We start from the raw sequence: 24107 nt of genomic DNA, 5'->3' as shown, positions 1-24107 counted from the left end.
AATTTAAAAAGGTTTATTAATTTCAAACACTTATAACTTTTTCATTTTCAAAATATAGTTTTTAATTTAACAATTATATATATATATATAATTTTTTTATTTCTTTTAACACAATGTATTTTATTGTTATACAACTTGTTTCTTCCACCACCGTTGCCGTCGCCACTAATGACAAATTGTCTTACATATTTAACAATCAATCTTCATGCCATCACCCCTACTACTTATAATAGACCTTTTTACTCTCATTGCTACAATAGTTGTTCCAACCACTAATAATAAACATTGTTATAGTCTATCACCGCCACAGCTTAACATTGATTATCATCTATAATTAATTGCGTAAATTCAGTTCGGCTCTGATAAGAATTAAAGTTGAGAATCAATTAGTTCTAGTCCGGTTCTCGATTAAAACATCCACATCCAGAAACTTTCTATAACCTGATTTACACATATACTAATTAGTTAGACTCGGTATTTTATTTTTTAATTGAAAATTTTTGTTTTTTAACTCTTCAAAATGGATGCAAATTTTAATTTCTTTATTATAGGTACAAATTCTAAATTTCTTGGTTCTGTAAGCTACCACTATGAGTTGTAACTATCTTTTGACGTAATCGTTTGTTTGTAGAAATCGAGATGGGCATTGTTACATGTACCCGAGCGTTTACACGCCCCTCACATGGGGGGCGGGTTCCACGCATTTATTGTGCGTGGACCCCGCCCCCAATGTGAGGGGCGGGTAATCGGTCTTGTAAACGCCCTGGTACAAACAGCATAATTCAATCGAGATTCATCTTACTCCTATGCCTAACTTTTAGTCTAATTTATAATAATTTTGACTCCAACTTTTTGCACTTTTTTATCCTTGTTAAATATTATGGCTTAAGATATTTAAAACTCCATTTCTATTGGTTACTAAATCTTAGAACTTTAAATTGAAGGAACCGAATCAATCAACAGGTCTATTTTGATTCCATTTCGTTATCTTTAAAATCAACGAAATTGGACTATGTCCATTCCTACTTTGGCAACTGAATCTCAAATAGTTGCGTTATCTTATTATAACTAATGTTGCCATCACAAAATCAAGAATCGACAAGCCAATTCTTGAACTTTCATTCATTCGGTGTTATTTAAATTTTGTCCTTTTATCTTGTGAACATCTTTCTAGAGCGTGCTTATACATGAATACAATTCTCCATTGGTTAAAATTGACCAAAGTGTGTTTCATTTTCAGTCATTTATTAACCAGCCATTCCGTGAGCTTTCTTATTGTTATTGTAATGGGCATCCATCATTTAAGTAATCTCTGGAACATGCTTATGCATACTTGGGGCAATTGTCTATTTCTTGAAATCGTATTCGTCCAGCAAGTTTTTAATCATTAAATTTCATTTGGTGACATTGAAATCAAATCGAGTCAAGTCGATTAGAGTGATTAAACACATAATTTTAACTCAATCAAGTTACAAATGAATCACCAAGGTATTTACTTCTGATATTATATTGGTAAAAACAAATTCATCCAACTCATGCTCGAATTTTGTTTACATTATTGAACTTTATATCATCCTGATCGAGTTACTAAACATATAGTTTTAATTTTCATCTACTTGATGCAGTAGGAGAAATGATACTGTTTAATTTTTAATTTTTATTGCCTTGATTTATCATTATTTTACACGTTTTATTTGTTTTTAAATTAGACTCTATTTTATTTTTTTATTTATTTATTTTTTGGGGTGAAGTAGGTTTTGATTTATGAGTTTTACTATTTAAGATCTCATTATAGCTTTATTGTTTCTCAGTGGTTTATTGAATAATTTTTTTCTACCATATTTCAACATTCCTTGAAATCAACAATTTTGTTGATAAAAAATCTATTCTCGATATTCATTATTGATCGTCAAGTATCCGATATTCTTATAAATGTTTTTTTGCTTCCGACTGTCATAACCCCTTCACTATCTTGTCCATATTTAAAAGAAATTAATGAAAGTACTAACAGACACTTCTATTGATCAATATATATATTTTTATCAACATTAACATAACACCCTGATTTGAAGCTTTAACCATTAAATTTTCACTCATTTTAAGTGAATGCAAGGCCGACTTTCAAACATCAGTAAAAACAATTATATTGATTACATCTCATATAAATGTTATTTGTAATTCATTCATCTCTCTTCGATCCTTTAACCTTGACTTTTCACATTTTTAAGGTAAGGCCGGCTTTTAAATATCGGTAAAACTAAAAAAAAAAAGTCTTGTGGAAAATTTTATGGTGATTAAGATTACAACCTTAAAATGTTGCAATAAGTTAATAGGTATATGTAACTGTCATTAAATTACCTAAAAATTATAGCTGACTCATCTATTATTAATCATTGTTTAAAGAAAAATGCTAAGTGACTTATACAGCCCTGTCACAAAAAGTGGGACTCATGATTAAAATAATATCGAGCTCCACCTCCTAGTGTGAGAGAGCTGTCATAATTGACGTCAAAGCAACTGTACCTGTAGCATGCTTCACAAATTAATTAAAGATAGGTAGTTAAATTATGCCCCTGTTTGATATACATTTTTTTTAAATGTATTTTTCTTTCTCTTCTTTTCAACCACACATTCTTTATTAAAATATTATACGTAAATTAAAAAAAATTCTTATTTTTCAACCACAAACTTCTCATCAAGTTACTATTTTAAAATGTATTTTTACATAAAAATGACAATCAAACACCCCCCTATATATAGAAAATTTTCTTAAAATCATTTTGGTCGGTGCTAATTAGAGCCTCACCCCAAAAAATTGATTTTTTTACTGTTATTCACTATATCAACCGTAATTTTTGACTTCTTCTTTCACAGGTGGACCCCACTTTTCTTTTAACGGTCAAAAATCAATTCTCAAAATTCCTTCCAAAGGGGGCCTTAGTCTATTTCCAACTCATGAAAAGACCACACCCCATTTGCAAACGAAATTATTAAAATTAGATTTTCAATAAATTTTTATAAAAATTGATGAAATATATAATTGAAAAGTTGTAAATTTTATGAAATATATGATGAAAATAAACTTTTATACTTTGACATAAATTAAAATATCTATTTTAATTGGAATCTGCTATAATGATAGTGCCAAATGACAGGCCCTGTCAACAGGCCGAGGTGGCTGTCCTTTGACAAGACCTGCTATAGTGACTCTAAATGGCAAAACCCATTTTAATTTTCGCAAAACGGGGCTATATAACCATAAGCGTATAAGAATTTCCTTCACACAAACCAAAGAAAATGTCTCTTCTTTCTTCTTACAATCCCAAACCACACGTGGTTCTGTTTCCATTCATGTCCAAAGGGCATACTATCCCCCTCCTCCAACTTGCTCGCCTCCTCCTCTGTCGCGGCTGCGCTTTAACCCTCTTCACAACCCCGGAAAATCGTCCGTACATCGTTCAATCTCTCTCCGGCGATGATATTACCATCATAGACCTTCCATTTCCGGGAAACATTCCCGGAATACCTCCTGGAATTGAGAGCACGGACAAACTCCCGTCCATGTCTCTCTTCTTCTCCTTTGCCAGAGCCACGAAACTCATGCAGCCCTATTTTGAAGGCGCGCTGCAAAAAATTCCTCACGTCACCTGTATCGTATCAGATCTGTTCCTCCATTGGACGGTGGAATCCGCCATAAAATTTGGCGTTCAACAGCTGGGATTCGATGGTATGAGCAACTACGTCAATTCAATTAACAGAGATGCAGTTATTAATGGATTACTGTCATTACACGAGTCCGCCGACGAACCTTTCACTCTCAGCAGCTTTCCATGGATTAAGCTCACCAGGAATGACTTTGACTACCCGTTTAATCAACGGCACCCGTCAGGTCCTCTATTCGACTTCATAATGGAGATGGGCATAGCCCTCTCCAAAAGCTATGGCCTACTGGTGAACAGTTTCTACGAGCTCGAGCCACTGTACGTAGAGTACTGGAACCGTGAGTCTAAAGCAAAAGCATTCTGTGTCGGGCCCTTGTGCATGGCCCGACCACCAAAAATGGAGCCGGTATTGCACCAGGAATGTAGATGGATTAAATGGCTGGATCAAAAACTGGCAAAGAAAAAACCAGTTCTGTACGTTGCATTCGGGTCCCAAGCAGAAATATCATCAACACAATTAACAGAAATCGCTCGTGGCCTGGAAGAATCGAAAGTGAGCTTCTTGTGGGTGGTGAGAAAGAGTGGAAGAGAATTAGGTGACGAATTTGAAGACAGGATAAAGGAAAGAGGAATCATAGTAAAAGAATGGGTTGATCAGAAACGGATTCTTGAACACGAAATCGTGCAGGGATTTCTGAGTCATTGCGGCTGGAACTCGGTTTTGGAGAGCATAAGCGCAGAAGTTCCGATACTGGCATGGCCAATGATGGCGGAGCAACCCCTGAATGCAAAAATGGTTGTGGAAGAGATTAAAATCGGGTTACGGGTCGAAACAGTTAATGGGTCGGGTAACAAATTTGTGCAGGCGGAGAGCTTCAAGAATAAAGTGAAAGAACTTATGGAAGGAGAAAAAGGAGAAGAGGTGAGGAAGAAGGTGAAGCAAGTGGCAGGGCCGGTCCTGTGATAATGGAGGCCCGAGGCGAGGTCCGTAAATTGGGCCTCCGGACGAAATCAACGTAAAAATTTACGTAAAAATCTAGTAACATTTTCAATTATGTACGCAAAAATTTGAGCATTACAAGTTTACGAAAACAATACAAAATTAAAATAACATCCGAAATCCAAAACTATCCCAAAAAAAAAAAAAAAAAAAAAAAAAAAAAAAAAAAAAAAATTGAAGCAAAATTGGGCCCCCTAAGGGTTTTGGGCCTGAGGCTAAGGCCTCAAATGCCTCAGCCCAGGACCGGCCCTGGCAAGTGGCCGAGGCAGCAAGGAACTCCATGATGGAGGGAGGCTCGTCTTGGCATACACTAAACCAACTCATTAAAGAGATTTATTTGCAAAATCAGCCAGAAAAATAAATAGAAGTTACTTTTAAATAAAATTTTGTTTTCATAAATAATCGAGTAATTTAATTTTGTTCATAGTTTGAGTGCAAGTAGTCACCTTGCTGCAAAATTATACCAGTGGAGAGTAATGGGAGTAAAGAAGTTGTGGCATGTTTGGACTAATTATAAAGTTGCTTTAAGAAGTATGTTTTTGCATTATGCTAAACGTACAGATTTCTTTCATAGAATGGTTTCGTAAATAATAACACATGGAAAAAAATCATCGACCAAAAAAAAAAAAAAAAAGAATGATGTGCTGCTGTGTAGGAAATCTGTAAAACTTTCCTCGTACGTAGGAATAATCCTTAATTCATATGGTCTACAAATAATCAGTTTGCTTTTATTTTGACTTGTGCCCACAAATTTTGAGGACATCGAACTGTCAAGAGGCTGAAACAATGGAGCCTAAACCGGCAATGTGGAAGGATTTCTTATTTGTAGTCAAATGATCTGCTCGATTAGTTCTTTAAGTTGTTTAGGTCCCTATTTGACCTCATTTTTTGAAATGAAAATAGCAAGAATAATGTCTTTTTGAAAAATGAGTGGTTGAAAAAGAGTGAAAAGTTCTTGATATACGCATAATATTATTTTATGAAAAATTGTGTGATTGAAAATAGAAGAGAAAAATGAAATGTAATTTAGCCCCCGTTTGATCCTCATTAATTTTCATTTCATTTCATTCCATTACATTGCATTTTATTTTTCTCTCTCCTATTTTCAACCGTACAATCTTCCATAAAATAATATTATACGTAAATCGAAAAACTTTCCTTCTATTTCAATTACTCATTTTCTTAAAAAAAAAAAAAATACTATTTCACATATTTTCATTTCAAAAAAATGGGGCCTAATGGGAGCTAAGAGAGTGAGTCGTGGTCAAACCGATTTGATACTTCAATTAATTATTGATAAGCACGCTTTATTGACTCAATTACTTGGTGCAATAATTCATCCACGCCTAGCAGAATGTATCCACACAAGAAGCTGGTGAGTCATTAAATGAGATATTTAACCCATCAATATCAAGAACGTGACACATGAGAAGGTCCTTCACGCTTTAGGGTCAAGGTTTCACATGGAAATTCCTTTCTAAAGAGGTGTCGGTTACGTACTGAAATAATTATTCTCCACTTAGGCCCCATGGCATGCCCAAGTATCGTTGAACATTCGTACCTCAATCATCGAGGTACAATTGAATGAAAACTACGTCGATGACTAAAACTCCATTAAGCAACAAAATGGGCAAAATCCTAAAACTCGGCTAGAAACATGTTGGAAGCTTCATCCAGCAAAAGGACATAATTTTTTCTGAATTTTCTCTCAACATGTGTGTAATCCAATCACTCGAAGATCCTTTATGTGACTTATATATATTTGTGTATTTCCATTATTTTATATATAAAGAGATTCCAATTGGGCAAAGGGGGACTTATCTTTTATAAAATTATATTTGTGACATTCAAGTTTTATGTTAAGTCTGAAAATTTGGATTTCAAATTAGAAGCCTCCCTCTTTAAATAAATTAAAAAATAACTAAAGGATTAATTATTATACGTTTGATAGTTATATTCACACCATATTTTAATTGCATTAAATTAACTTTTATGTATTATCACACGTGTATAATTATTTTCTTTCTACATCACATTCTTATTTATAACATTCCATTAATCAGAATATCTTGTTCTTTGTTATAAAACTAAATAGAAAGAAAGAAAATATAGAGAAATCAATAGATTTGTGCATATTATTAAGAACTAATACCCTATATTTATAGAATCCAAAATAAGAGTTACAATTGAAATGAAATAGATCTTCTAGATTAGATAAAACTTATCTATGTATCATGATGACATTAAATAATCATCAATAATTATCTCATTATTTTACAACTCTTCCCCTTTGATGATTATTTGTATAATAACTATCTCATTGAAACATGTTTGACAAAAAATAAAAAATAAAATAAAATCTGATGGGACAAAAATGCCAACAAATAAAAAAAGAGTACAAATAATTTGGAATAATAAATTGCTTTCTCTTTAAAATCTTGTCAATAAAATCCAATAAGACAAAACTTGATCGAAAGAAAAAGAGTACAAATACCCCCCTCCCCCGGATTTCAACTCTTGTATCAAGCTATTCATGTCTCGTACATCAATATCTTCAAAATTACAACTTCAGATGAAGCATGTCTCATGTTATCTTTCATAGTCTTCAAATAACACCTTCTTCATAAGAGATATTTATCATCCTTTAATAACTGTGATAACATGATGATTTGAAAATAGTTCTTGGTGATCTCGTCGAGCGTTTCACATAAGAGTATACTTCTTGAGGGTAAATGCCTTGTAGGTTAAGGATATCATTATACAAAAAATATGCCTCAATAAAACCTTATTAGGAAAAACCATGTGATAAAAATCCTAATGAATGAAAAAGAGTACATAATTCATTTGAATACGCTATAAAAGTCGTTTCATTAAAAACCTTGTCAGGAGAATCCAATGAGACAAAACCTTGGTCAAGAAAAAAGAGTACAATGTATATTTACTCCCCCTCATGATAATATCACTTGAATTATGCTTCAAGCATATTAAATCTTTCAAGGTAACATTAGTAGCCACGCCAGATGCATTGGCTATAATCAAATTCTTAATATGTATATCAAATTTCATGCATTGTCACTTTAATGAAATAGAGACTTGTAATTACATCCACCACATGATAACTTATCTATTTATATAAATCTTCACGACATTTATTATGTAAAAAGTTGTATATTTCATATTAGGACTTTACTTTTTCATTTTCATTTTGCATAAATATACACCTTTTCGTGTTCGGATTATAGATCCAGAAATTTCAGGTTTTTCTAGTAAGTTCAATTTTACTAGGAACACATCCATTTTATTTTGCCAATCATTATTTTGATTTATGACAAAATTGATTTCGATATCCTTGATATTCATAATATAATATAGTACATCACCTGCAAAAATATTGTCGACAATTCTTCTTTTCGATTATATTTCTTTTTCCATAATGACAAAATTTATTGAGATGTCTCAACTTTCAACATATCAGGTAACGAACCTCTTCTGAAATTTTATAATTTGTTATGTCTAAATACTCATCAAAAGTATATGCCTTCTTCATTGGGACCATCTTTGCTAATTGCTTCATCTTCATTTGAATTTTTTTTTTTTATTAGAATCGAATGCTTCCATGCTTCAAGCATAACACAAATATGTCAAATATAATGTTATCAAATTACCCTCTTAGGATATCAATTTGTATTGGAACATTTAAAATTTGTGCGTGAAATATTGTTTTTTTCTTTGATCAATAAATGCATCTAAATAAATTATATTTCTAACTTCTTATTCGAGTGATCTTTTATGAGAATTTAGATGATGATACATTTATACATTATTTTCAACTTCTTAATTCCTCCCTCTAATACTAAGAGAATCATTCAATTAAATTGAGAATAAGCAAATTGTGCTATCAAATATCACCCATTTGAGAAAATGGTTAAAACTCCGTATTTATTTTCAACATTCTTTACTTTCCATCTTAGTGCATTATGGTGGTTTAATTTTACGCTGCACTGTGAAAATAATTAGATGAAAAAAACTAGGCTCTCACCGTAAACTAATTATAACGGGAGAACTATGATTTTGACATGATGAAATAAAAATAGGAATATACTTTGTTCTCAATTAAATTAATTGGAAGCTTTTAACAAACAATTTATCAACATCCCAACAAACACTCATTAAAATGTTGAGATTTATGCCCACTAGCATTAGCAAGACTCAATTTTTTATTGTATAATTTGAAAATTATGTTCATAATTTAAAATTTGAGTAGTAACTTTGCAAACTTTAGGTTGCAAACACTATACAATCATCTAGTATATGTATCAAATCTATTAAATACAAATAATATTTAGATGATCAACGTGAAAGATATGAGGGCCCTTTTATCATCATGATTAATTTTTTGAAATATAGGGAATTCAGTCCCTGTTTTAACTATTGATGATCAATAAAATAATTTCACGAAAGAGAACAAACATCATATAGAATTTCATTGGATTGAAAAATCTTTTGGTTCTTTAATGATTATCCATTTGAATTTTTTTCGGCATCATTGTTGGTCCAGTGATTGTCCAACTGGTCATGCCAAACAATAAAATTGAATTGAACTTTTGGTTCCGTATAAGATATAATACAGTTACTTAATTTTAAAGAATATGATTAAATATTATATAATTATATAATGATCAATGTTCACATGACTTAAGTCGTATGTTTTCCTTTAGGGATAAAAACAAATTCATAAATTATACATGATATATTCTTCAAAATATGTGTTATTTCAAGAGCATGTTGTATTTTATTATCGCTTCTTTAAGAGCAATATCAATATTCATTTAAAATATTGGAATCGTGGTGTTATGCTCTCTAGAAACAATAACATGTTATTATTCAAAATAATAAATTGTATAAAAATTTACTTTTCAAGAATAAAAACATAATTTATGTTAGATCGTATTTAATTATGCTCTTCGGGAAAAAGTAAAGTCTAACTAAAATATCTGTCAATAATAGTGTGCAACTTCAGGAGCAATAATATTCCTTCTAGAATATTAATAATATTGTGCAATATCATGAGTACCAATAAATTATTGTTTAAAAATATTAACTTTTCATGAGTATGTTTTCTAGACAAATATTAATATTTGTAGAATTGTACTTCTTCGGGAGTACTTCGTATTTTACTATTGCTTCTTCAATAGCAATTAATCAAACTTTATATTTTATTATTGCTTCTTCAAAAGTAATAAATCAATATCTTCATTCGAAAATTAAAAAATTGTAATTTATGCTTTTCATGAACAACACATCAACATTTTTCTGAAATATTGAAAATTATAATTCTTGCTCTTTGGGATTAAATAATATATTTTCTGGAATATTAATAGTGTTGTACTCTTCGGGATCAACAACGAATTATTATTTAAAAATACGAACTTTTCAAGAACGTGCTTTCTAATAGAATATAAATATTTCGAGATTAGTGCTTCTTTAGAAGCAATTATCTTCATTTAGAATATTAACAGTGTTGTACTACTTCAGGAGCACCAACAAATTATTTGTAATAAAGAGGCTTTAGAAACTAAAATTATAAACTATAATATGTATTTAAAAAAAATATGAACTTCATAATTAATCGAATGATAAACAAGAAACAAATAATTAAATACATCACATGCAATTTTTTAATGAAAAAATAATCGTCATATTTTTATTTATTTATTTTTTAATTATGGAACAAAAATTATGGAATCAATTGCCTGTTGCACAAATATGAATTTTTGATTTGCCTATTGCATTGAACTTAGCTGGATGGTTCCGCGATGATTAAAGGCGCTATATTTCAACATCCTATACTTCAAATACTTTTCTTTTATTTCTGAAAAATCCCTCTGTAAATTGGATAATTTGGGAGCAAAAGTCTACCCACGAAACTTGAATACAATATACGTACGTGGCAGTCAATTCACCCACTTTCAATCCCCCCCTTTTTTCACAATTTTCAATATATATATATATATATGAGAGAATCAGAAAAAAGAATTCATTTGACGGGGCAAGTTTCATGTATTGGGATTATTGTGCTAATAACGTGTTATAAAACTAAAAGAAAGAAAGAAAATATAGAAAAATCAGTAGACTTGTGTGTATTATCAAGAACCAATACCCTATATTTATATGTCCAAAATAAAAGTTATAATTGAAATAAAATAGATTTTCTAGACTGGATAAAACTTATTTATGTATTATGATAACACTAAATAATCATCAATAATTATCTCATTATTTTACAATATCCTTAATTATGATTTTAGTTAAAAAAATATTGTTAACGTGCTTTAAAACGATGGTCAAATATTTAATCTCATTTTCGCATTATTATTTGTTTTGCTTTTCTAAAAGTACAATAGACAAAAGAGTCTTTTTATTCTATATTAAAGAAAATTTTGGAATGAAACTATAAGCAGGACCGATTTATATTGACTTAAGAATAAGAATTGATTAAAAAAAGTTTGGGATATAAATGTGACAACATGTAAAATTTATGAATTTTTTTATGTAATATAAAAATATGGTGTGTAGTTATTAAAAATTGTGGTTTGGGTATGTTGAGATTCGTCATCTTGACATAATTGATATCCATCCATGCTCATCACTTCAGTAGACATAAACGAGAGGCCAAAAATTGACGAAGATCAACTCCTAACATGGTGGCACTCTCCTCTCTCCAAACTCAACTCCATTCTTCTGCAAATGCCCACCTTGTCCCCTTCTCCTCCTGCAAACCCACCTCGCCATTTTTGCTATACTTCCGTAGAACTCCCAGGAGGCCCCAGGGCTCTAAACCAAATGGAGTTTATGCTTATATGGAAGAAAAGAATTCCATTTCAAGTTTTGCTAATAAGGTCATCGGTTCACTCCCTGTTGTCGGGCTTGTAGCCAGGATTTTTAGTGACGAAGGAGGCGTTGGAGGCGATTTTATTGATTTTGCGGAATTCAGAAGAAAGGTTGGAAAGAAATGCTCCATTAATGATTCTAGAGCTTTCTATGAGTTCAAAGATCGACGTGGCCGGGTACTTCTTCTCTCAATTTTATTTTTTTCCCCCTGATTTTCATTCCTGAAATACCCAAATTTATTCTTAAAACCGGCTTGAAAGGGAGGTTGCCTAGCAGGCTGTAACAAGACTTCACTGGCCCAGTCTTGCAGAAAAGTAGTCCACTCTTGATCGCCCCGACATAAAAAGCATCCCTAGAAGGGTGTCTAAATTCTGTTATAACCTTAAATAGGCAGAACTCGCACTGATAGTGTTGGAATTAATTGAATTTGATTTGGGTTTGATTTGGGTTTAAAATATTAAATGTAATATTTAATGATATGGGTCATTGCAATTAATTTAAGTGAATTGGAAAAGTCTCCAATATAGGCCCATATGTTGATAAGCCCATTTTAAGTGGTTTTTATATGGAAAGGAGTCCCACATCGAAAGTTTACAAGAAAATAGTCTTGTTTATATAGTGGGTTGTGTAAATAATATATAATTTAATATGTTACCTACCACTTGGCTAACTTTAGCTAGCCAAAGGCTAGCAAACTAGCCAAAGGCTAGTCACCACTAGAGTGGTGCTTCGCACCACTAGCACCATTCCCCGGACCCGGACCCGGACCCGGTCCCGGTCCCGGCACGCGCACGTCGCAAAGTACGCATTGGGCGCTTTAGAGGCGCACTTGGCACTTCGCACGTACGCATCGTCGCGAGGAGCTGGGGAGCCTTATAGTTTTCGGAAATGGACTCGTGGTTCGATGACGTGGCAGCACAAGGCTCGATGAGTTGGCATTCTAGGTGGCGCACGAGTGGTAGGTCGCGTCCCTTCGTCCTGCATGGCGGTTAGGTGTACGCATGGCATCCGTATGGCTGTGACTGTTCAGAAATTGGTGAATAGGCATGATGAATGGACACTTCACTTCATGGTTCAATCTGGGCCGTCAGATCATAAAAATAGTGCGATCCAATGGCTAAGACGAATCAGACCAAGTGGTGCACCAATTCCTGAAATGTCACACACCTGTTCCATGAGACACTTCAATCTCTATAAATAGGGACCCCAGATTCGTTTTTTGACACACCAAATCAATTACCAATTGAATTGATTTCTAAATTCTTCTATCTCCATATTCTGCTCATAAAAAATCTCTTATACTTCCGTCGTTATTCCGTTCAAGTACGATCATTCATTACTTCTCATCAAGTTACTATTTTAAAATGTATTTTTACATAAAAATGACAATCAAACACCCCCCTATATATAGAAAATTTTCTTAAAATCATTTTGGTCGGTGCTAATTAGAGCCTCACCCCAAAAAATTGATTTTTTTACTGTTATTCACTATATCAACCGTAATTTTTGACTTCTTCTTTCACAGGTGGACCCCACTTTTCTTTTAACGGTCAAAAATCAATTCTCAAAATTCCTTCCAAAGGGGGCCTTAGTCTATTTCCAACTCATGAAAAGACCACACCCCATTTGCAAACGAAGTTATTAAAATTAGATTTTCAATCAATTTTTATAAAAGTTGATGAAATATACAATTTAAAAATTGTAAATTTTATGAAATATATGATGAAAATAAACTTTTATACTTTGACATGAATTAAAATGTCTATTTTAATTGGAATCTGCTATAATGATAGTGCCAAATAACAGGCCCTGTCAACAGGCCGAGGTGGCTGTCATTTGACAAGACCTGCTATAGTGACTCTAAATGGCAAAACCCATTTTAATTTTCGCTAAACGGGGCTATATAACCATAAGCTTATAAGAATTTCCTTCACACAAACCAAAGAAAATGTCTCTTCTTTCTTCTTACAATCCCAAACCACACGTGGTTCTGTTTCCATTCATGTCCAAAGGGCATACTCTACCCCTCCTCCAACTTGCTCGCCTCCTCCTCTATCGCGGCTGCGCGGTAACCCTCTTCACAACCCTGGAAAATCGTCCGTACATCGTTCAATCTCTTTCCGGCGATGATATTACCATCATAGACCTTCCATTTCCGGGAAACATTCCCGGAATACCTCCTGAAATTGAGAGCACGGACAAACTCCCGTCCATGTCTCTCTTCTTCTCCTTTGCCAAAGCCACGAAACTCATGCAGCCCTATTTTGAAGGTGCGCTGCAAAAAATTCCTCACGTCACCTGTATCGTATCAGATCTGTTCCTCCATTGGACGGTGGAATCCGCCATAAAATTTGGCATTCAACAGCTGGGATTCGATGGTATGAGCAACTACGTCAATTCAATTAACAGAGAAGCAGTTATTAATGGATTACTATCATTACACGAGTCCGCCGACGAACCTTTCACTCTCAGCAGCTTTCCATGGATTAAGCTCACCAGGAATGACTTTGACTACCCGTTTAATCAACGGTACCCGTCAGGTCCTCTATTCGATTTCATAATGGAGATGGGCACAGCCCTCTCCCAAAGCTATGGCCTACTGGTTAACAGTTTCTACGAGCTCGAGCCACTGTACGTGGAGTACTGGAACTGTGAGTCTAAACCAAAAGCATTCTGTGTCGGCCCCTTGTGCATGGCCCGACCACCAAAAATGGAGCCGGTATTGCACCAGGAATGTACATGGATTAAATGGCTGGATCAAAAACTGGCAAAGAAAAAACCAGTTCTGTACGTTGCATTCGGGTCCCAAGCAGAAATATCATCGACACAATTAACAGAAATCGCTCGTGGCCTGGAAGAATCGAAAGTGAGCTTCTTGTGGGTGGTGAGAAAGAGTGGAAGAGAATTAGGTGACGAATTTGAAGACAGGATAAAGGAAAGAGGAATCATAGTAAAAGAATGGGTTGATCAGAAACGGATTCTTGAACACGAAATCGTGCAGGGATTTCTGAGTCATTGCGGCTGGAACTCGGTGTTGGAGAGCATAAGCGCAGAAGTTCCGATACTGGCATGGCCAATGATGGCGGAGCAACCCCTGAATGCAAAAATGGTTGTGGAAGAGATTAAAATCGGGTTACGGGTCGAAACAGTTAATGGGTCGGGAAACAAATTTGTGCAGGCGGAGAGCTTGAAGAATAAAGTGAAAGAACTTATGGAAGGAGAAAAAGGAGAAGAGGTGAGGAAGAAGGTGAAGCAAGTAGCCGAAGCAGCAAGGAACTCCATGATGGAGGGAGGCTCGTCTTGGCATACACTAAACCAACTCATTAAAGAGATTTATTTGCAAAATCAGCCAGAAAAGTAAAGAAAAGTTACTTCTAAATAAAATTTAGTTTTCATAAATAATCGAGTAATTTAATTTTGTTCATAGTTTGAGTGAAGTAGTCACCTTGCTGCAAAATTATACCAGTGGAGAGTAATAGGAGTAAAGATGTTGTGGCATGTTTGGCCTAATTATAAAGTTTGCTTTAAGAAGTATGTTTTTGCACCATGCTACATGTACATATTTCTTTCATAGAACGGTTCCATAAATAATAACACATGGAAAAAAATCATCGACGAAAAAAAAGAAAAGAAAAGAATGATGTGCTGCTGTGTAGGAAACCTGTAAAACTTTCCTCGTACTTAGGAATAATTCTTAATTCATAGTCTACAAATAATCGGTTTCCTTTTATTTTGACTTGTGCCCACAAATTTTGAGGACATCGAACTATCAGGGGGCTGAACCAATGGAGCCTAGATCGGCAGTGTGGAAGGATTTCTTATTTGTAGTCAAATGATCTGCTCGATTAGTTCTTTAAGTTGTTCAAGTCCCTGTTTGACCCTATTTTTTGAAATGAAAATAGCTAGAATAATGTCTTTTTGAAAAGTAAATGGTTGAAAAAGAATAAAAAGTTTTCAACTTACACGTAATATTATTTTATGAAAGATTGTGTCATTGAAATAGGAAAGAGAAAAATAAAATGTAATTTAGCCTTCGTCTGGCCCTCATTAATTTTCATTCCATTATATTCTACTTTTCTCTCTTCTATTTTTAACCACATAATCTTTCATAAAATAATATTATACGTAAATCGAAAATCTTTCCTTCTTTTTCAACCCTCATTTTTCAAAAAAAAAAAAAACTATTCCATCATTTTTAATTCGAAAAAATGGGAGTCAAACGGGAGGTAAGAGAGTGAGTCGTGGTGGAACCGATTTGATACCTCAATTAATTGATGAGCACACTTTATTGACTTAATCACTTGGTGCACTAATTCATCCACGCCTAGCAAAATGTATCCACACAAGAAGCTGGTGAGTCATTAAATGAGATATTTAAGCGGGTTCAGTGAAGAACCCATCAATATCAAGAACGTGTCACATGAGAAGGTCCTTCACGCTTTAGGGTCAAGGTTTCACATGGAAATTCCTTTCTAAAGAGGTGTCGGTTACGTACTGAAATAATTATTCTCCACTTAGGCCCCATGGCATGCCCAAGTATCGTTGAACATTCGTACCTCAATCATCGAGGTACAATTGAATGAAAACTACGTCGATGACTAAAACTCCATTAAGCAACAAAATGGGCAAAATCCTAAAACTCGGCTAGAAACATGTTGGAAGCTTCATCCAGCAAAAGGACATAATTTTTTCTGAATTTTCTCTCAACATGTGTGTAATCCAATCACTCGAAGATCCTTTATGTGACTTATATATATTTGTGTATTTCCATTATTTTATATATAAAGAGATTCCAATTGGGCAAAGGGGGACTTATCTTTTATAAAATTATATTTGTGACATTCAAGTTTTATGTTAAGTCTGAAAATTTGGATTTCAAATTATAAGCCTCCCTCTTTAAATAAATTAAAAAATAACTAAAGGATTAATTATTATACGTTTGATAGTTATATTCACACCATATTTTAATTGCATTAAATTAACTTTTATGTATTATCACACGTATATAATTATTTTCTTTCTACATCACATTCTTATTTATAACATTCCATTAATCAGAATATCTTGTTCTTTGTTATAAAACTAAATAGAAAGAAAGAAAATATAGAGAAATCAATAGATTTGTGCATATTATTAAGAACTAATACCCTATATTTATAGAATCCAAAATAAGAGTTACAATTGAAATGAAATAGATCTTCTAGATTAGATAAAACTTATCTATGTATCATGATGACATTAAATAATCATCAATAATTATCTCATTATTTTACAACTCTTCCCCTTTGATGATTATTTGTATAATAACTATCTCATTGAAACATGTTTGACAAAAAATAAAAAATAAAATAAAATCTGATGGGACAAAAATGCCAACAAATAAAAAAAGAGTACAAATAATTTGGAATAATAAATTGCTTTCTCTTTAAAATCTTGTCAATAAAATCCAATAAGACAAAACTTGATCGAAAGAAAAAGAGTACAAATACCCCCCTCCCCCGGATTTCAACTCTTGTATCAAGCTATTCATGTCTCGTACATCAATATCTTCAAAATTACAACTTCAGATGAAGCATGTCTCATGTTATCTTTCATAGTCTTCAAATAACACCTTCTTCATAAGAGATATTTATCATCCTTTAATAACTGTGATAACATGATGATTCGAAAATAGTTCTTGGTGATCTCGTCGAGCGTTTCACATAAGAGTATACTTCTTGAGGGTAAATGCCTTGTAGGTTAAGGATATCATTATACAAAAAATATGCCTCAATAAAACCTTATTAGGAAAAACCATGTGATAAAAATCCTAATGAATGAAAAAGAGTACATAATTCATTTGAATACGCTATAAAAGTCGTTTCATTAAAAACCTTGTCAGGAGAATCCAATGAGACAAAACCTTGGTCAAGAAAAAAGAGTACAATGTGTATTTACTCCCCCTCATGATAATATCACTTGAATTATGCTTCAAGCATATTAAATCTTTCAAGGTAACATTAGTAGCCACGCCAGATGCATTGGCTATAATCAAATTCGTAATATGTATATCAAATTTCATGCATTGTCACTTTAATGAAATAGAGACTTGTAATTACATCCACCACATGATAACTTATCTATTTATATAAATCTTCACGATATTTATTATGTAAAAAGTTGTATATTTCATATTAGGACTTTACTTTTTCATTTTCATTTTGCATAAATATACACCTTTTCGTGTTCGGATTATAGATCCAGAAATTTCAGGTTTTTCTAGTAAGTTCAATTTTACTAGGAACGCATCCATTTTATTTTGCCAATCATTATTTTGATTTATGACAAAATTGATTTCGATATCCTTGATATTCATAATATAATATAGTATAGTACATCACCTGCAAAAATATTGTCGACAATTCTTCTTTTCGATTATATTTCTTTTTCCATAATGACAAAATTTATTGAGATGTCTCAACTTTCAACATATCAGGTAACGAACCTCTTCTGAGATTTTATAATTTGTTATGTCTAAATACTCATCAAAAGTATATGCCTTCTTAATTGGGACCATCTTTGCTAATTGCTTCATCTTCATTTGAAATTTTTTTTTTTATTAGAATCGAATGCTTCCATGCTTCAAGCATAACACAAATATGTCAAATATAATGTTATCAAATTACCCTCTTAGGATATCAATTTGTATTGGAACATTTAAAATTTGTGCGTGAAATATTGTTTTTTTCTTTGATCAATAAATGCATCTAAATAAATTATATTTCTAACTTCTTATTCGAGTGATCTTTTATGAGAATTTAGATGATGATACATTTATACATTATTTTCAACTTCTTAATTCCTCCCTCTAATACTAAGAGAATCATTCAATTAAATTGAGAATAAGCAAATTGTGCTATCAAATATCACCCATTTGAGAAAATGGTTAAAACTCCCTATTTATTTTCAACATTCTTTACTTTCCATCTTAGTGCATTATGGTGGTTTAATTTTACGCTGCACTGTGAAAATAATTAGATGAAAAAAATTAGGCTCTCACCGTAAACTAATTATAACGGGAGAACTATGATTTTGACATGATGAAATAAAAATAGGAATATACTTTGTTCTCAATTAAATTAATTGGAAGCTTTTAACAAACAATTTATCAACATCCCAACAAACACTCATTAAAATGTTGAGATTTATGCCCACTAGCATTAAAAAGACTCAATTTTTTATTGTATAATTTGAAAATTATGTTCATAATTTAAAATTTGAGTAGTAACTTTGCAAACTTTAGGTTGCAAACACTATACAATCATCTAGTATATGTATCAAATCTATTAAATACAAATAATATTTAGATGATCAACGTGAAAGATATGAGGGCCCTTTTATCATCATGATTAATTTTTTGAAATATAGGGAATTCAGTCCCTGTTTTAACTATTGATGATCAATAAAATAATTTCACGAAAGAGAACAAACATCATATAGAATTTCATTGGATTGAAAAATCTTTTGGTTCTTTAATGATTATCCATTTGAATTTTTTTCGGCATCATTGTTGGTCCAGTGATTGTCCAACTGGTCATGCCAAACAATAAAATTGAATTGAACTTTTGGTTCCGTATAAGATATAATACAGTTACTTAATTTTAAAGAATATGATTAAATATTATATAATTATATAATGATCAATGTTCACATGACTTAAGTCGTATGTTTTCCTTTAGGGATAAAAACAAATTCATAAATTATACATGATATATTCTTCAAAATATGTGTTATTTCAAGAGCATGTTGTATTTTATTATCGCTTCTTTAAGAGCAATATCAATATTCATTTAAAATATTGGAATCGTGGTGTTATGCTCTCTAGAAACAATAACATGTTATTATTCAAAATAATAAATTGTATAAAAATTTACTTTTCAAGAATAAAAACATAATTTATGTTAGATCGTATTTAATTATGCTCTTCGGGAAAAAGTAAAGTCTAACTAAAATATCTGTCAATAATAGTGTGCAACTTCAGGAGCAATAATATTCCTTCTAGAATATTAATAATATTGTGCAATATCATGAGTACCAATAAATTATTGTTTAAAAATATTAACTTTTCATGAGTATGTTTTCTAGACAAATATTAATATTTGTAGAATTGTACTTCTTCGGGAGTACTTCGTATTTTACTATTGCTTCTTCAATAGCAATTAATCAAACTTTATATTTTATTATTGCTTCTTCAAAAGTAATAAATCAATATCTTCATTCGAAAATTAAAAAATTGTAATTTATGCTTTTCATGAACAACACATCAACATTTTTCTGAAATATTGAAAATTATAATTCTTGCTCTTTGGGATTAAATAATATATTTCTGGAATATTAATAGTGTTGTACTCTTCGGGATCAACAACGAATTATTATTTAAAAATACGAACTTTTCAAGTACGTGCTTTCTAATAGAATATAAATATTTCGAGATTAGTGCTTCTTTAGAAGCAATTATCTTCATTTAGAATATTAACAGTGTTGTACTACTTCAGGAGCACCAACAAATTATTTGTAATAAAGAGGCTTTAGAAACTAAAATTATAAACTATAATATGTATTTAAAAAAAATATGAACTTCATAATTAATCGAATGATAAACAAGAAACAAATAATTAAATACATCACATGCAATTTTTTAATGAAAAAATAATCGTCATATTTTTATTTATTTATTTTTTAATTATGGAACAAAAATTATGGAATCAATTGCCTGTTGCACAAATATGAATTTTTGATTTGCCTATTGCATTGAACTTAGCTGGATGGTTCCGCGATGATTAAAGGCGCTATATTTCAACATCCTATACTTCAAATACTTTTCTTTTATTTCTGAAAAATCCCTCTGTAAATTGGATAATTTGGGAGCAAAAGTCTACCCACGAAACTTGAATACAATATACGTACGTGGCAGTCAATTCACCCACTTTCAATCCCCCCTTTTTTCACAATTTTCAATATATATATATATATATATATATATATATGAGAGAATCAGAAAAAAGAATTCATTTGACGGGGCAAGTTTCATGTATTGGGATTATTGTGCTAATAACGTGTTATAAAACTAAAAGAAAGAAAGAAAATATAGAAAAATCAGTAGACTTGTGTGTATTATCAAGAACCAATACCCTATATTTATATGTCCAAAATAAAAGTTATAATTGAAATAAAATAGATTTTCTAGACTGGATAAAACTTATTTATGTATTATGATAACACTAAATAATCATCAATAATTATCTCATTATTTTACAATATCCTTAATTATGATTTTAGTTAAAAAAATATTGTTAATGTGCTTTAAAGCGATGGTCAAATATTTAATCTCATTTTCGCATTATTATTTGTTTTGCTTTTCTAAAAGTACAATAGACAAAAGAGTCTTTTTATTCTATATTAAAGAAAATTTTGGAATGAAACTATAAGCACGACCGATTTATATTGACTTAAGAATAAGAATTGATTAAAAAAAGTTTGGGATATAAATGTGACAACATGTAAAATTTATGAATTTTTTTATATAATATAAAAATATAGTGTGTAGTTATTAAAACCAGTTCCTGAAATGTCACACACCTGTTCCATGAGACACTTCAATCTCTATAAATAGGGACCCCCAGATTCGTTTTTTGACACACCAAATCAATTACGAATTCAATTGATTTCTACATTCTTCTATCTCCATATTCTGCTCGTAAAAAATCTCTTATACTTCCGTCATTATTCCGTTCAAGTACGATCATTCATTGGTTCGACCGACAAGGTTGGTATTGTGCAGTATCGACTTTGGAAGGAGCGTTGTATCTTGGGAGACAGACGTCCATAATCCCGTTTGCACTTCATTGGGGGGCGAAATCTGTCTTAAGGAGATTTGCTTACTTTATTGGCATACCTCGCTTCATTTACTGTCTATTTTTCTGCTTATTTTATTTCTTCTTTTGATTGCGTTAGTCGAATTTCCGACAACAGATAGCACATTCATTTTGGACATCTTGGTTAGACATTCCATCACCTGTAAAAACTCTGGCCATTGATTTGAACAAGTCATGTTACATGTACACTTTGTTTGACATCATTTCGACATTGTGCCGTGTGTCGTAACATAAGCGGACAGTTTTAAAATGAAGCATACTTTCCTGCCCATTTCAATTTGGAAATCAATGGAGTGTCAACCATAACGTGAACAAAAGAATGTACAAGTGGCTTATTCCTATTCAAATAAGTGGCCAGATTGCCAGCCACGTAATGAAATGTCAACAAAACTGTCGGCTTAGCAAAACTCGAAAGCAACTTGTAAGGGAAGAGTGCCCAAGTAGTTGTAAATCCATAACTCAAGCTTAGTTTTGCAATGGAGGACTCATTAAGAATATTACAATAATCTCTTGGAATGATTGATTTATTAGTTCCAGATTACTAGGTTTCTGATGCAGATTAATCGAATAATATTTTCTATAGCTTGTTATATGATTATTATATAAGGAATATAAATTGTTTTGGAATTAAGATTCTGGCATGGGGTTTATGTATAGGCAGGGGATCCTCTGTATGTTCTTCTGTGCTGTTGGTTGGCTGCAGTTGGAGCTGGTTTGCTCAAATCTGAGGAGATATTGGAAGGGGTTGCAAGGCTTCGGATTTCAAACGATATTGAATTTGAAGAAGAAAATTTTATTGCAATGATGAACGAAGCAAGAGAGGTTAGTTTGTTGGGAAGCTGTATTCTTTTACTGTCAGTAGATCTTGCTTTTCCTAGATTACAAAAGAACTGTTGACGGATTTTGATGTCTACGAGCTTTGAGATAAGGTGGTTCTCGAGTCTTATCTCACATGTTTTCTTTTGATAGAAAAATTGAACCTGACCAGCATGTAAAATTACGTGTTAAAGATAAGATGTAGATAGATAAACTAGTACTTTCCATTAGAGCGTAAGTGCCAATACCAACTTTTCACGAAATAATATAATCATGAAAGTAGTGTGTGAAATAAAATATGGATATATAAACTTGTAATTTCTCTCCTAAATGCTTAAACTTGTAGACAAGTTTGTTCGACACCAACATTTCACGAAATATAAACCATGAAGTACCCTAGTCGAGCGGAAAATAAGATTTCCCTTTGTGGCTCTCATTTACATGGTTGAGTAATGAATCAATATTTACAACACATGATTTGCAATCATACAATTTGCCTTGTAATGCAAAATTGGTCGAGAAAAGTACTGAGTTTTGTGTTTAATTCTCCTTTAGAACTTGGAAAATCCTGCAAATTTAATGCAATTATAACTTGTACTTTGTAATGACTCAATTGGTTTCTAGTTTTAACAAAAAGCTATATGAACTTCACAATTGAGAAGATCAAACTATACTAATAATGAGTGATCCTGCTTCAGTTGGTTTTTGGCTCATCAAACTTGTGCTACCTTCAATGTGTAAGCAGCTGGTGCTGATAAATTGGCTATACATTCTATAGTTCTAGTGTGAGACCAAAAACCATAGAACATAAGAGTTAAAGTTTGCTAAAAATCATTACTATAGATGTACATTATAGAGCACTAGCAGGCAAGCCTTATGCTTGTTGCTCATCAATCCCCTCCGGAAAGAGGATCTGTTACTGTGTCATTGGAGGAATAGAAGCAGAGACGTTATTTAGGTCTATTGACGTTTCTTTTGTCAATTTTTAACTTACTAATGCAAGAAGTTGATTGTCTTCTCTGCAGAAAAGGGCAAAACTAAGATCTCCGGTCCCATCTATTCCAATGGTAGTTCGTGCTGAGAAGGCCCTTGAAGCTATTTATGTATGTTGCTATGGGAGAGATCCGTTGGAAGAAGAAGATGAAAGACTACTACGTATCATACTCAATGCCGTATTCCCCACAGTTGGGCAGCCACAAATCGAAACAATCATAAATGAGAAGGCAAAGAGAGTGGCCGAAGGAACAGATGAAATCAAAATTTCGGAGCCTATGCCCTTATCCAAAGAAGCTGTGCAAATGCAAATGAAGGATTTACAATTCCTTAGACAAGGAGACGAGAAGTCTTGATACAGCTTATTTCCTATGACTTTGATGTGAAACCGAAATTGGTGAATTCCTATTGGTTATGACGGCACGAGAAATTGGAATCTAGAGCTCAAGAAAGTACCTAAGGATCTAGATTTTGATATTGAGGAATTTTCATACTTTGATGAGCACAAATTTCTGTCCTTTGTCAATATAAATATAGAAACGGGAACTAAATGAATTACCTTCATTGATGCCAGCTATTTGCTACGTTTTTCACAAAGATTTTCATTGTTATGTGTAGTAGTTGATTAAATGTTGGACTCTTAAATTATTTTTCCTTTTTCTTACTCTCATCTCCAGTATCCATTTTTTTTAAAAAAAAAATTAAAAATAGAACTTAATATCCATCAAATAATAGAAAGAAGCAAGGAAAAAAATTGTGATTTATCACAACTTGAAGAAATGGATAATAAATTCTAGGAGATCGTTAGAGAATGCCCAAATGTGAGCTTCT

At 32.3% G+C, this 24107-nt stretch overlaps 3 protein-coding genes across 3 annotated transcripts; all 3 read left to right on the top strand.

The window, feature by feature from the left end:
- Positions 1 to 3268: 3268 nt before the first annotated feature.
- Positions 3269 to 5575, top strand: LOC111409330 (UDP-glycosyltransferase 90A1-like). Its single transcript, XM_023039375.1, has 2 exons — positions 3269 to 4605; positions 4919 to 5575. Exons 1-2 carry the CDS (start codon positions 3298 to 3300, stop codon positions 5021 to 5023), a joined length of 1413 nt encoding a protein of 470 aa, XP_022895143.1. The 5' UTR covers positions 3269 to 3297; the 3' UTR covers positions 5024 to 5575.
- Positions 5576 to 11286: 5711 nt separating this feature from the next.
- LOC111409331 (photosystem I assembly factor PSA3, chloroplastic) lies at positions 11287 to 23873 on the top strand. The gene is made up of 3 exons (XM_023039377.1): positions 11287 to 11729; positions 22125 to 22289; positions 23309 to 23873. The coding sequence occupies exons 1-3, from the start codon at positions 11364 to 11366 to the stop codon at positions 23630 to 23632; spliced, it is 855 nt and encodes a 284-aa protein (XP_022895145.1). The 5' UTR covers positions 11287 to 11363; the 3' UTR covers positions 23633 to 23873.
- LOC111409329 (UDP-glycosyltransferase 90A1-like) lies at positions 13472 to 15084 on the top strand. The gene has a single exon (XM_023039374.1). The coding sequence runs from the start codon at positions 13502 to 13504 to the stop codon at positions 14912 to 14914; it is 1413 nt and encodes a 470-aa protein (XP_022895142.1). The 5' UTR covers positions 13472 to 13501; the 3' UTR covers positions 14915 to 15084.
- Positions 23874 to 24107: the final 234 nt, after the last annotated feature.

The sequence above is a fragment of the Olea europaea genome, chromosome 14 (genome assembly GCF_002742605.1).
Source record: "Olea europaea var. sylvestris chromosome 14, O_europaea_v1, whole genome shotgun sequence".
Lineage (NCBI taxonomy): Eukaryota > Viridiplantae > Streptophyta > Magnoliopsida > Lamiales > Oleaceae > Olea > Olea europaea.
This window is presented reverse-complemented; position numbering and strand designations above follow the sequence as displayed.

Bases quoted from the DNA above. Each gene is read 5' to 3' on its own strand.
- LOC111409331 (XM_023039377.1), top strand. From the start codon at position 11,364: ATGGTGGCACTCTCCTCTCTCCAAACTCAACTCCATTCTTCTGCAAAT. The intron at 11,730-22,124 runs GTACTTCTTCTC...GTTTATGTATAG, and splicing joins TCAAAGATCGACGTGGCCGG to GCAGGGGATCCTCTGTATGT. The intron at 22,290-23,308 runs GTTAGTTTGTTG...TCTTCTCTGCAG, and splicing joins TGATGAACGAAGCAAGAGAG to AAAAGGGCAAAACTAAGATC.
- LOC111409329 (XM_023039374.1), top strand. From the start codon at position 13,502: ATGTCTCTTCTTTCTTCTTACAATCCCAAACCACACGTGGTTCTGTTT.
- LOC111409330 (XM_023039375.1), top strand. From the start codon at position 3,298: ATGTCTCTTCTTTCTTCTTACAATCCCAAACCACACGTGGTTCTGTTT. The intron at 4,606-4,918 runs GTGGCAGGGCCG...CGGCCCTGGCAA, and splicing joins TGAGGAAGAAGGTGAAGCAA to GTGGCCGAGGCAGCAAGGAA.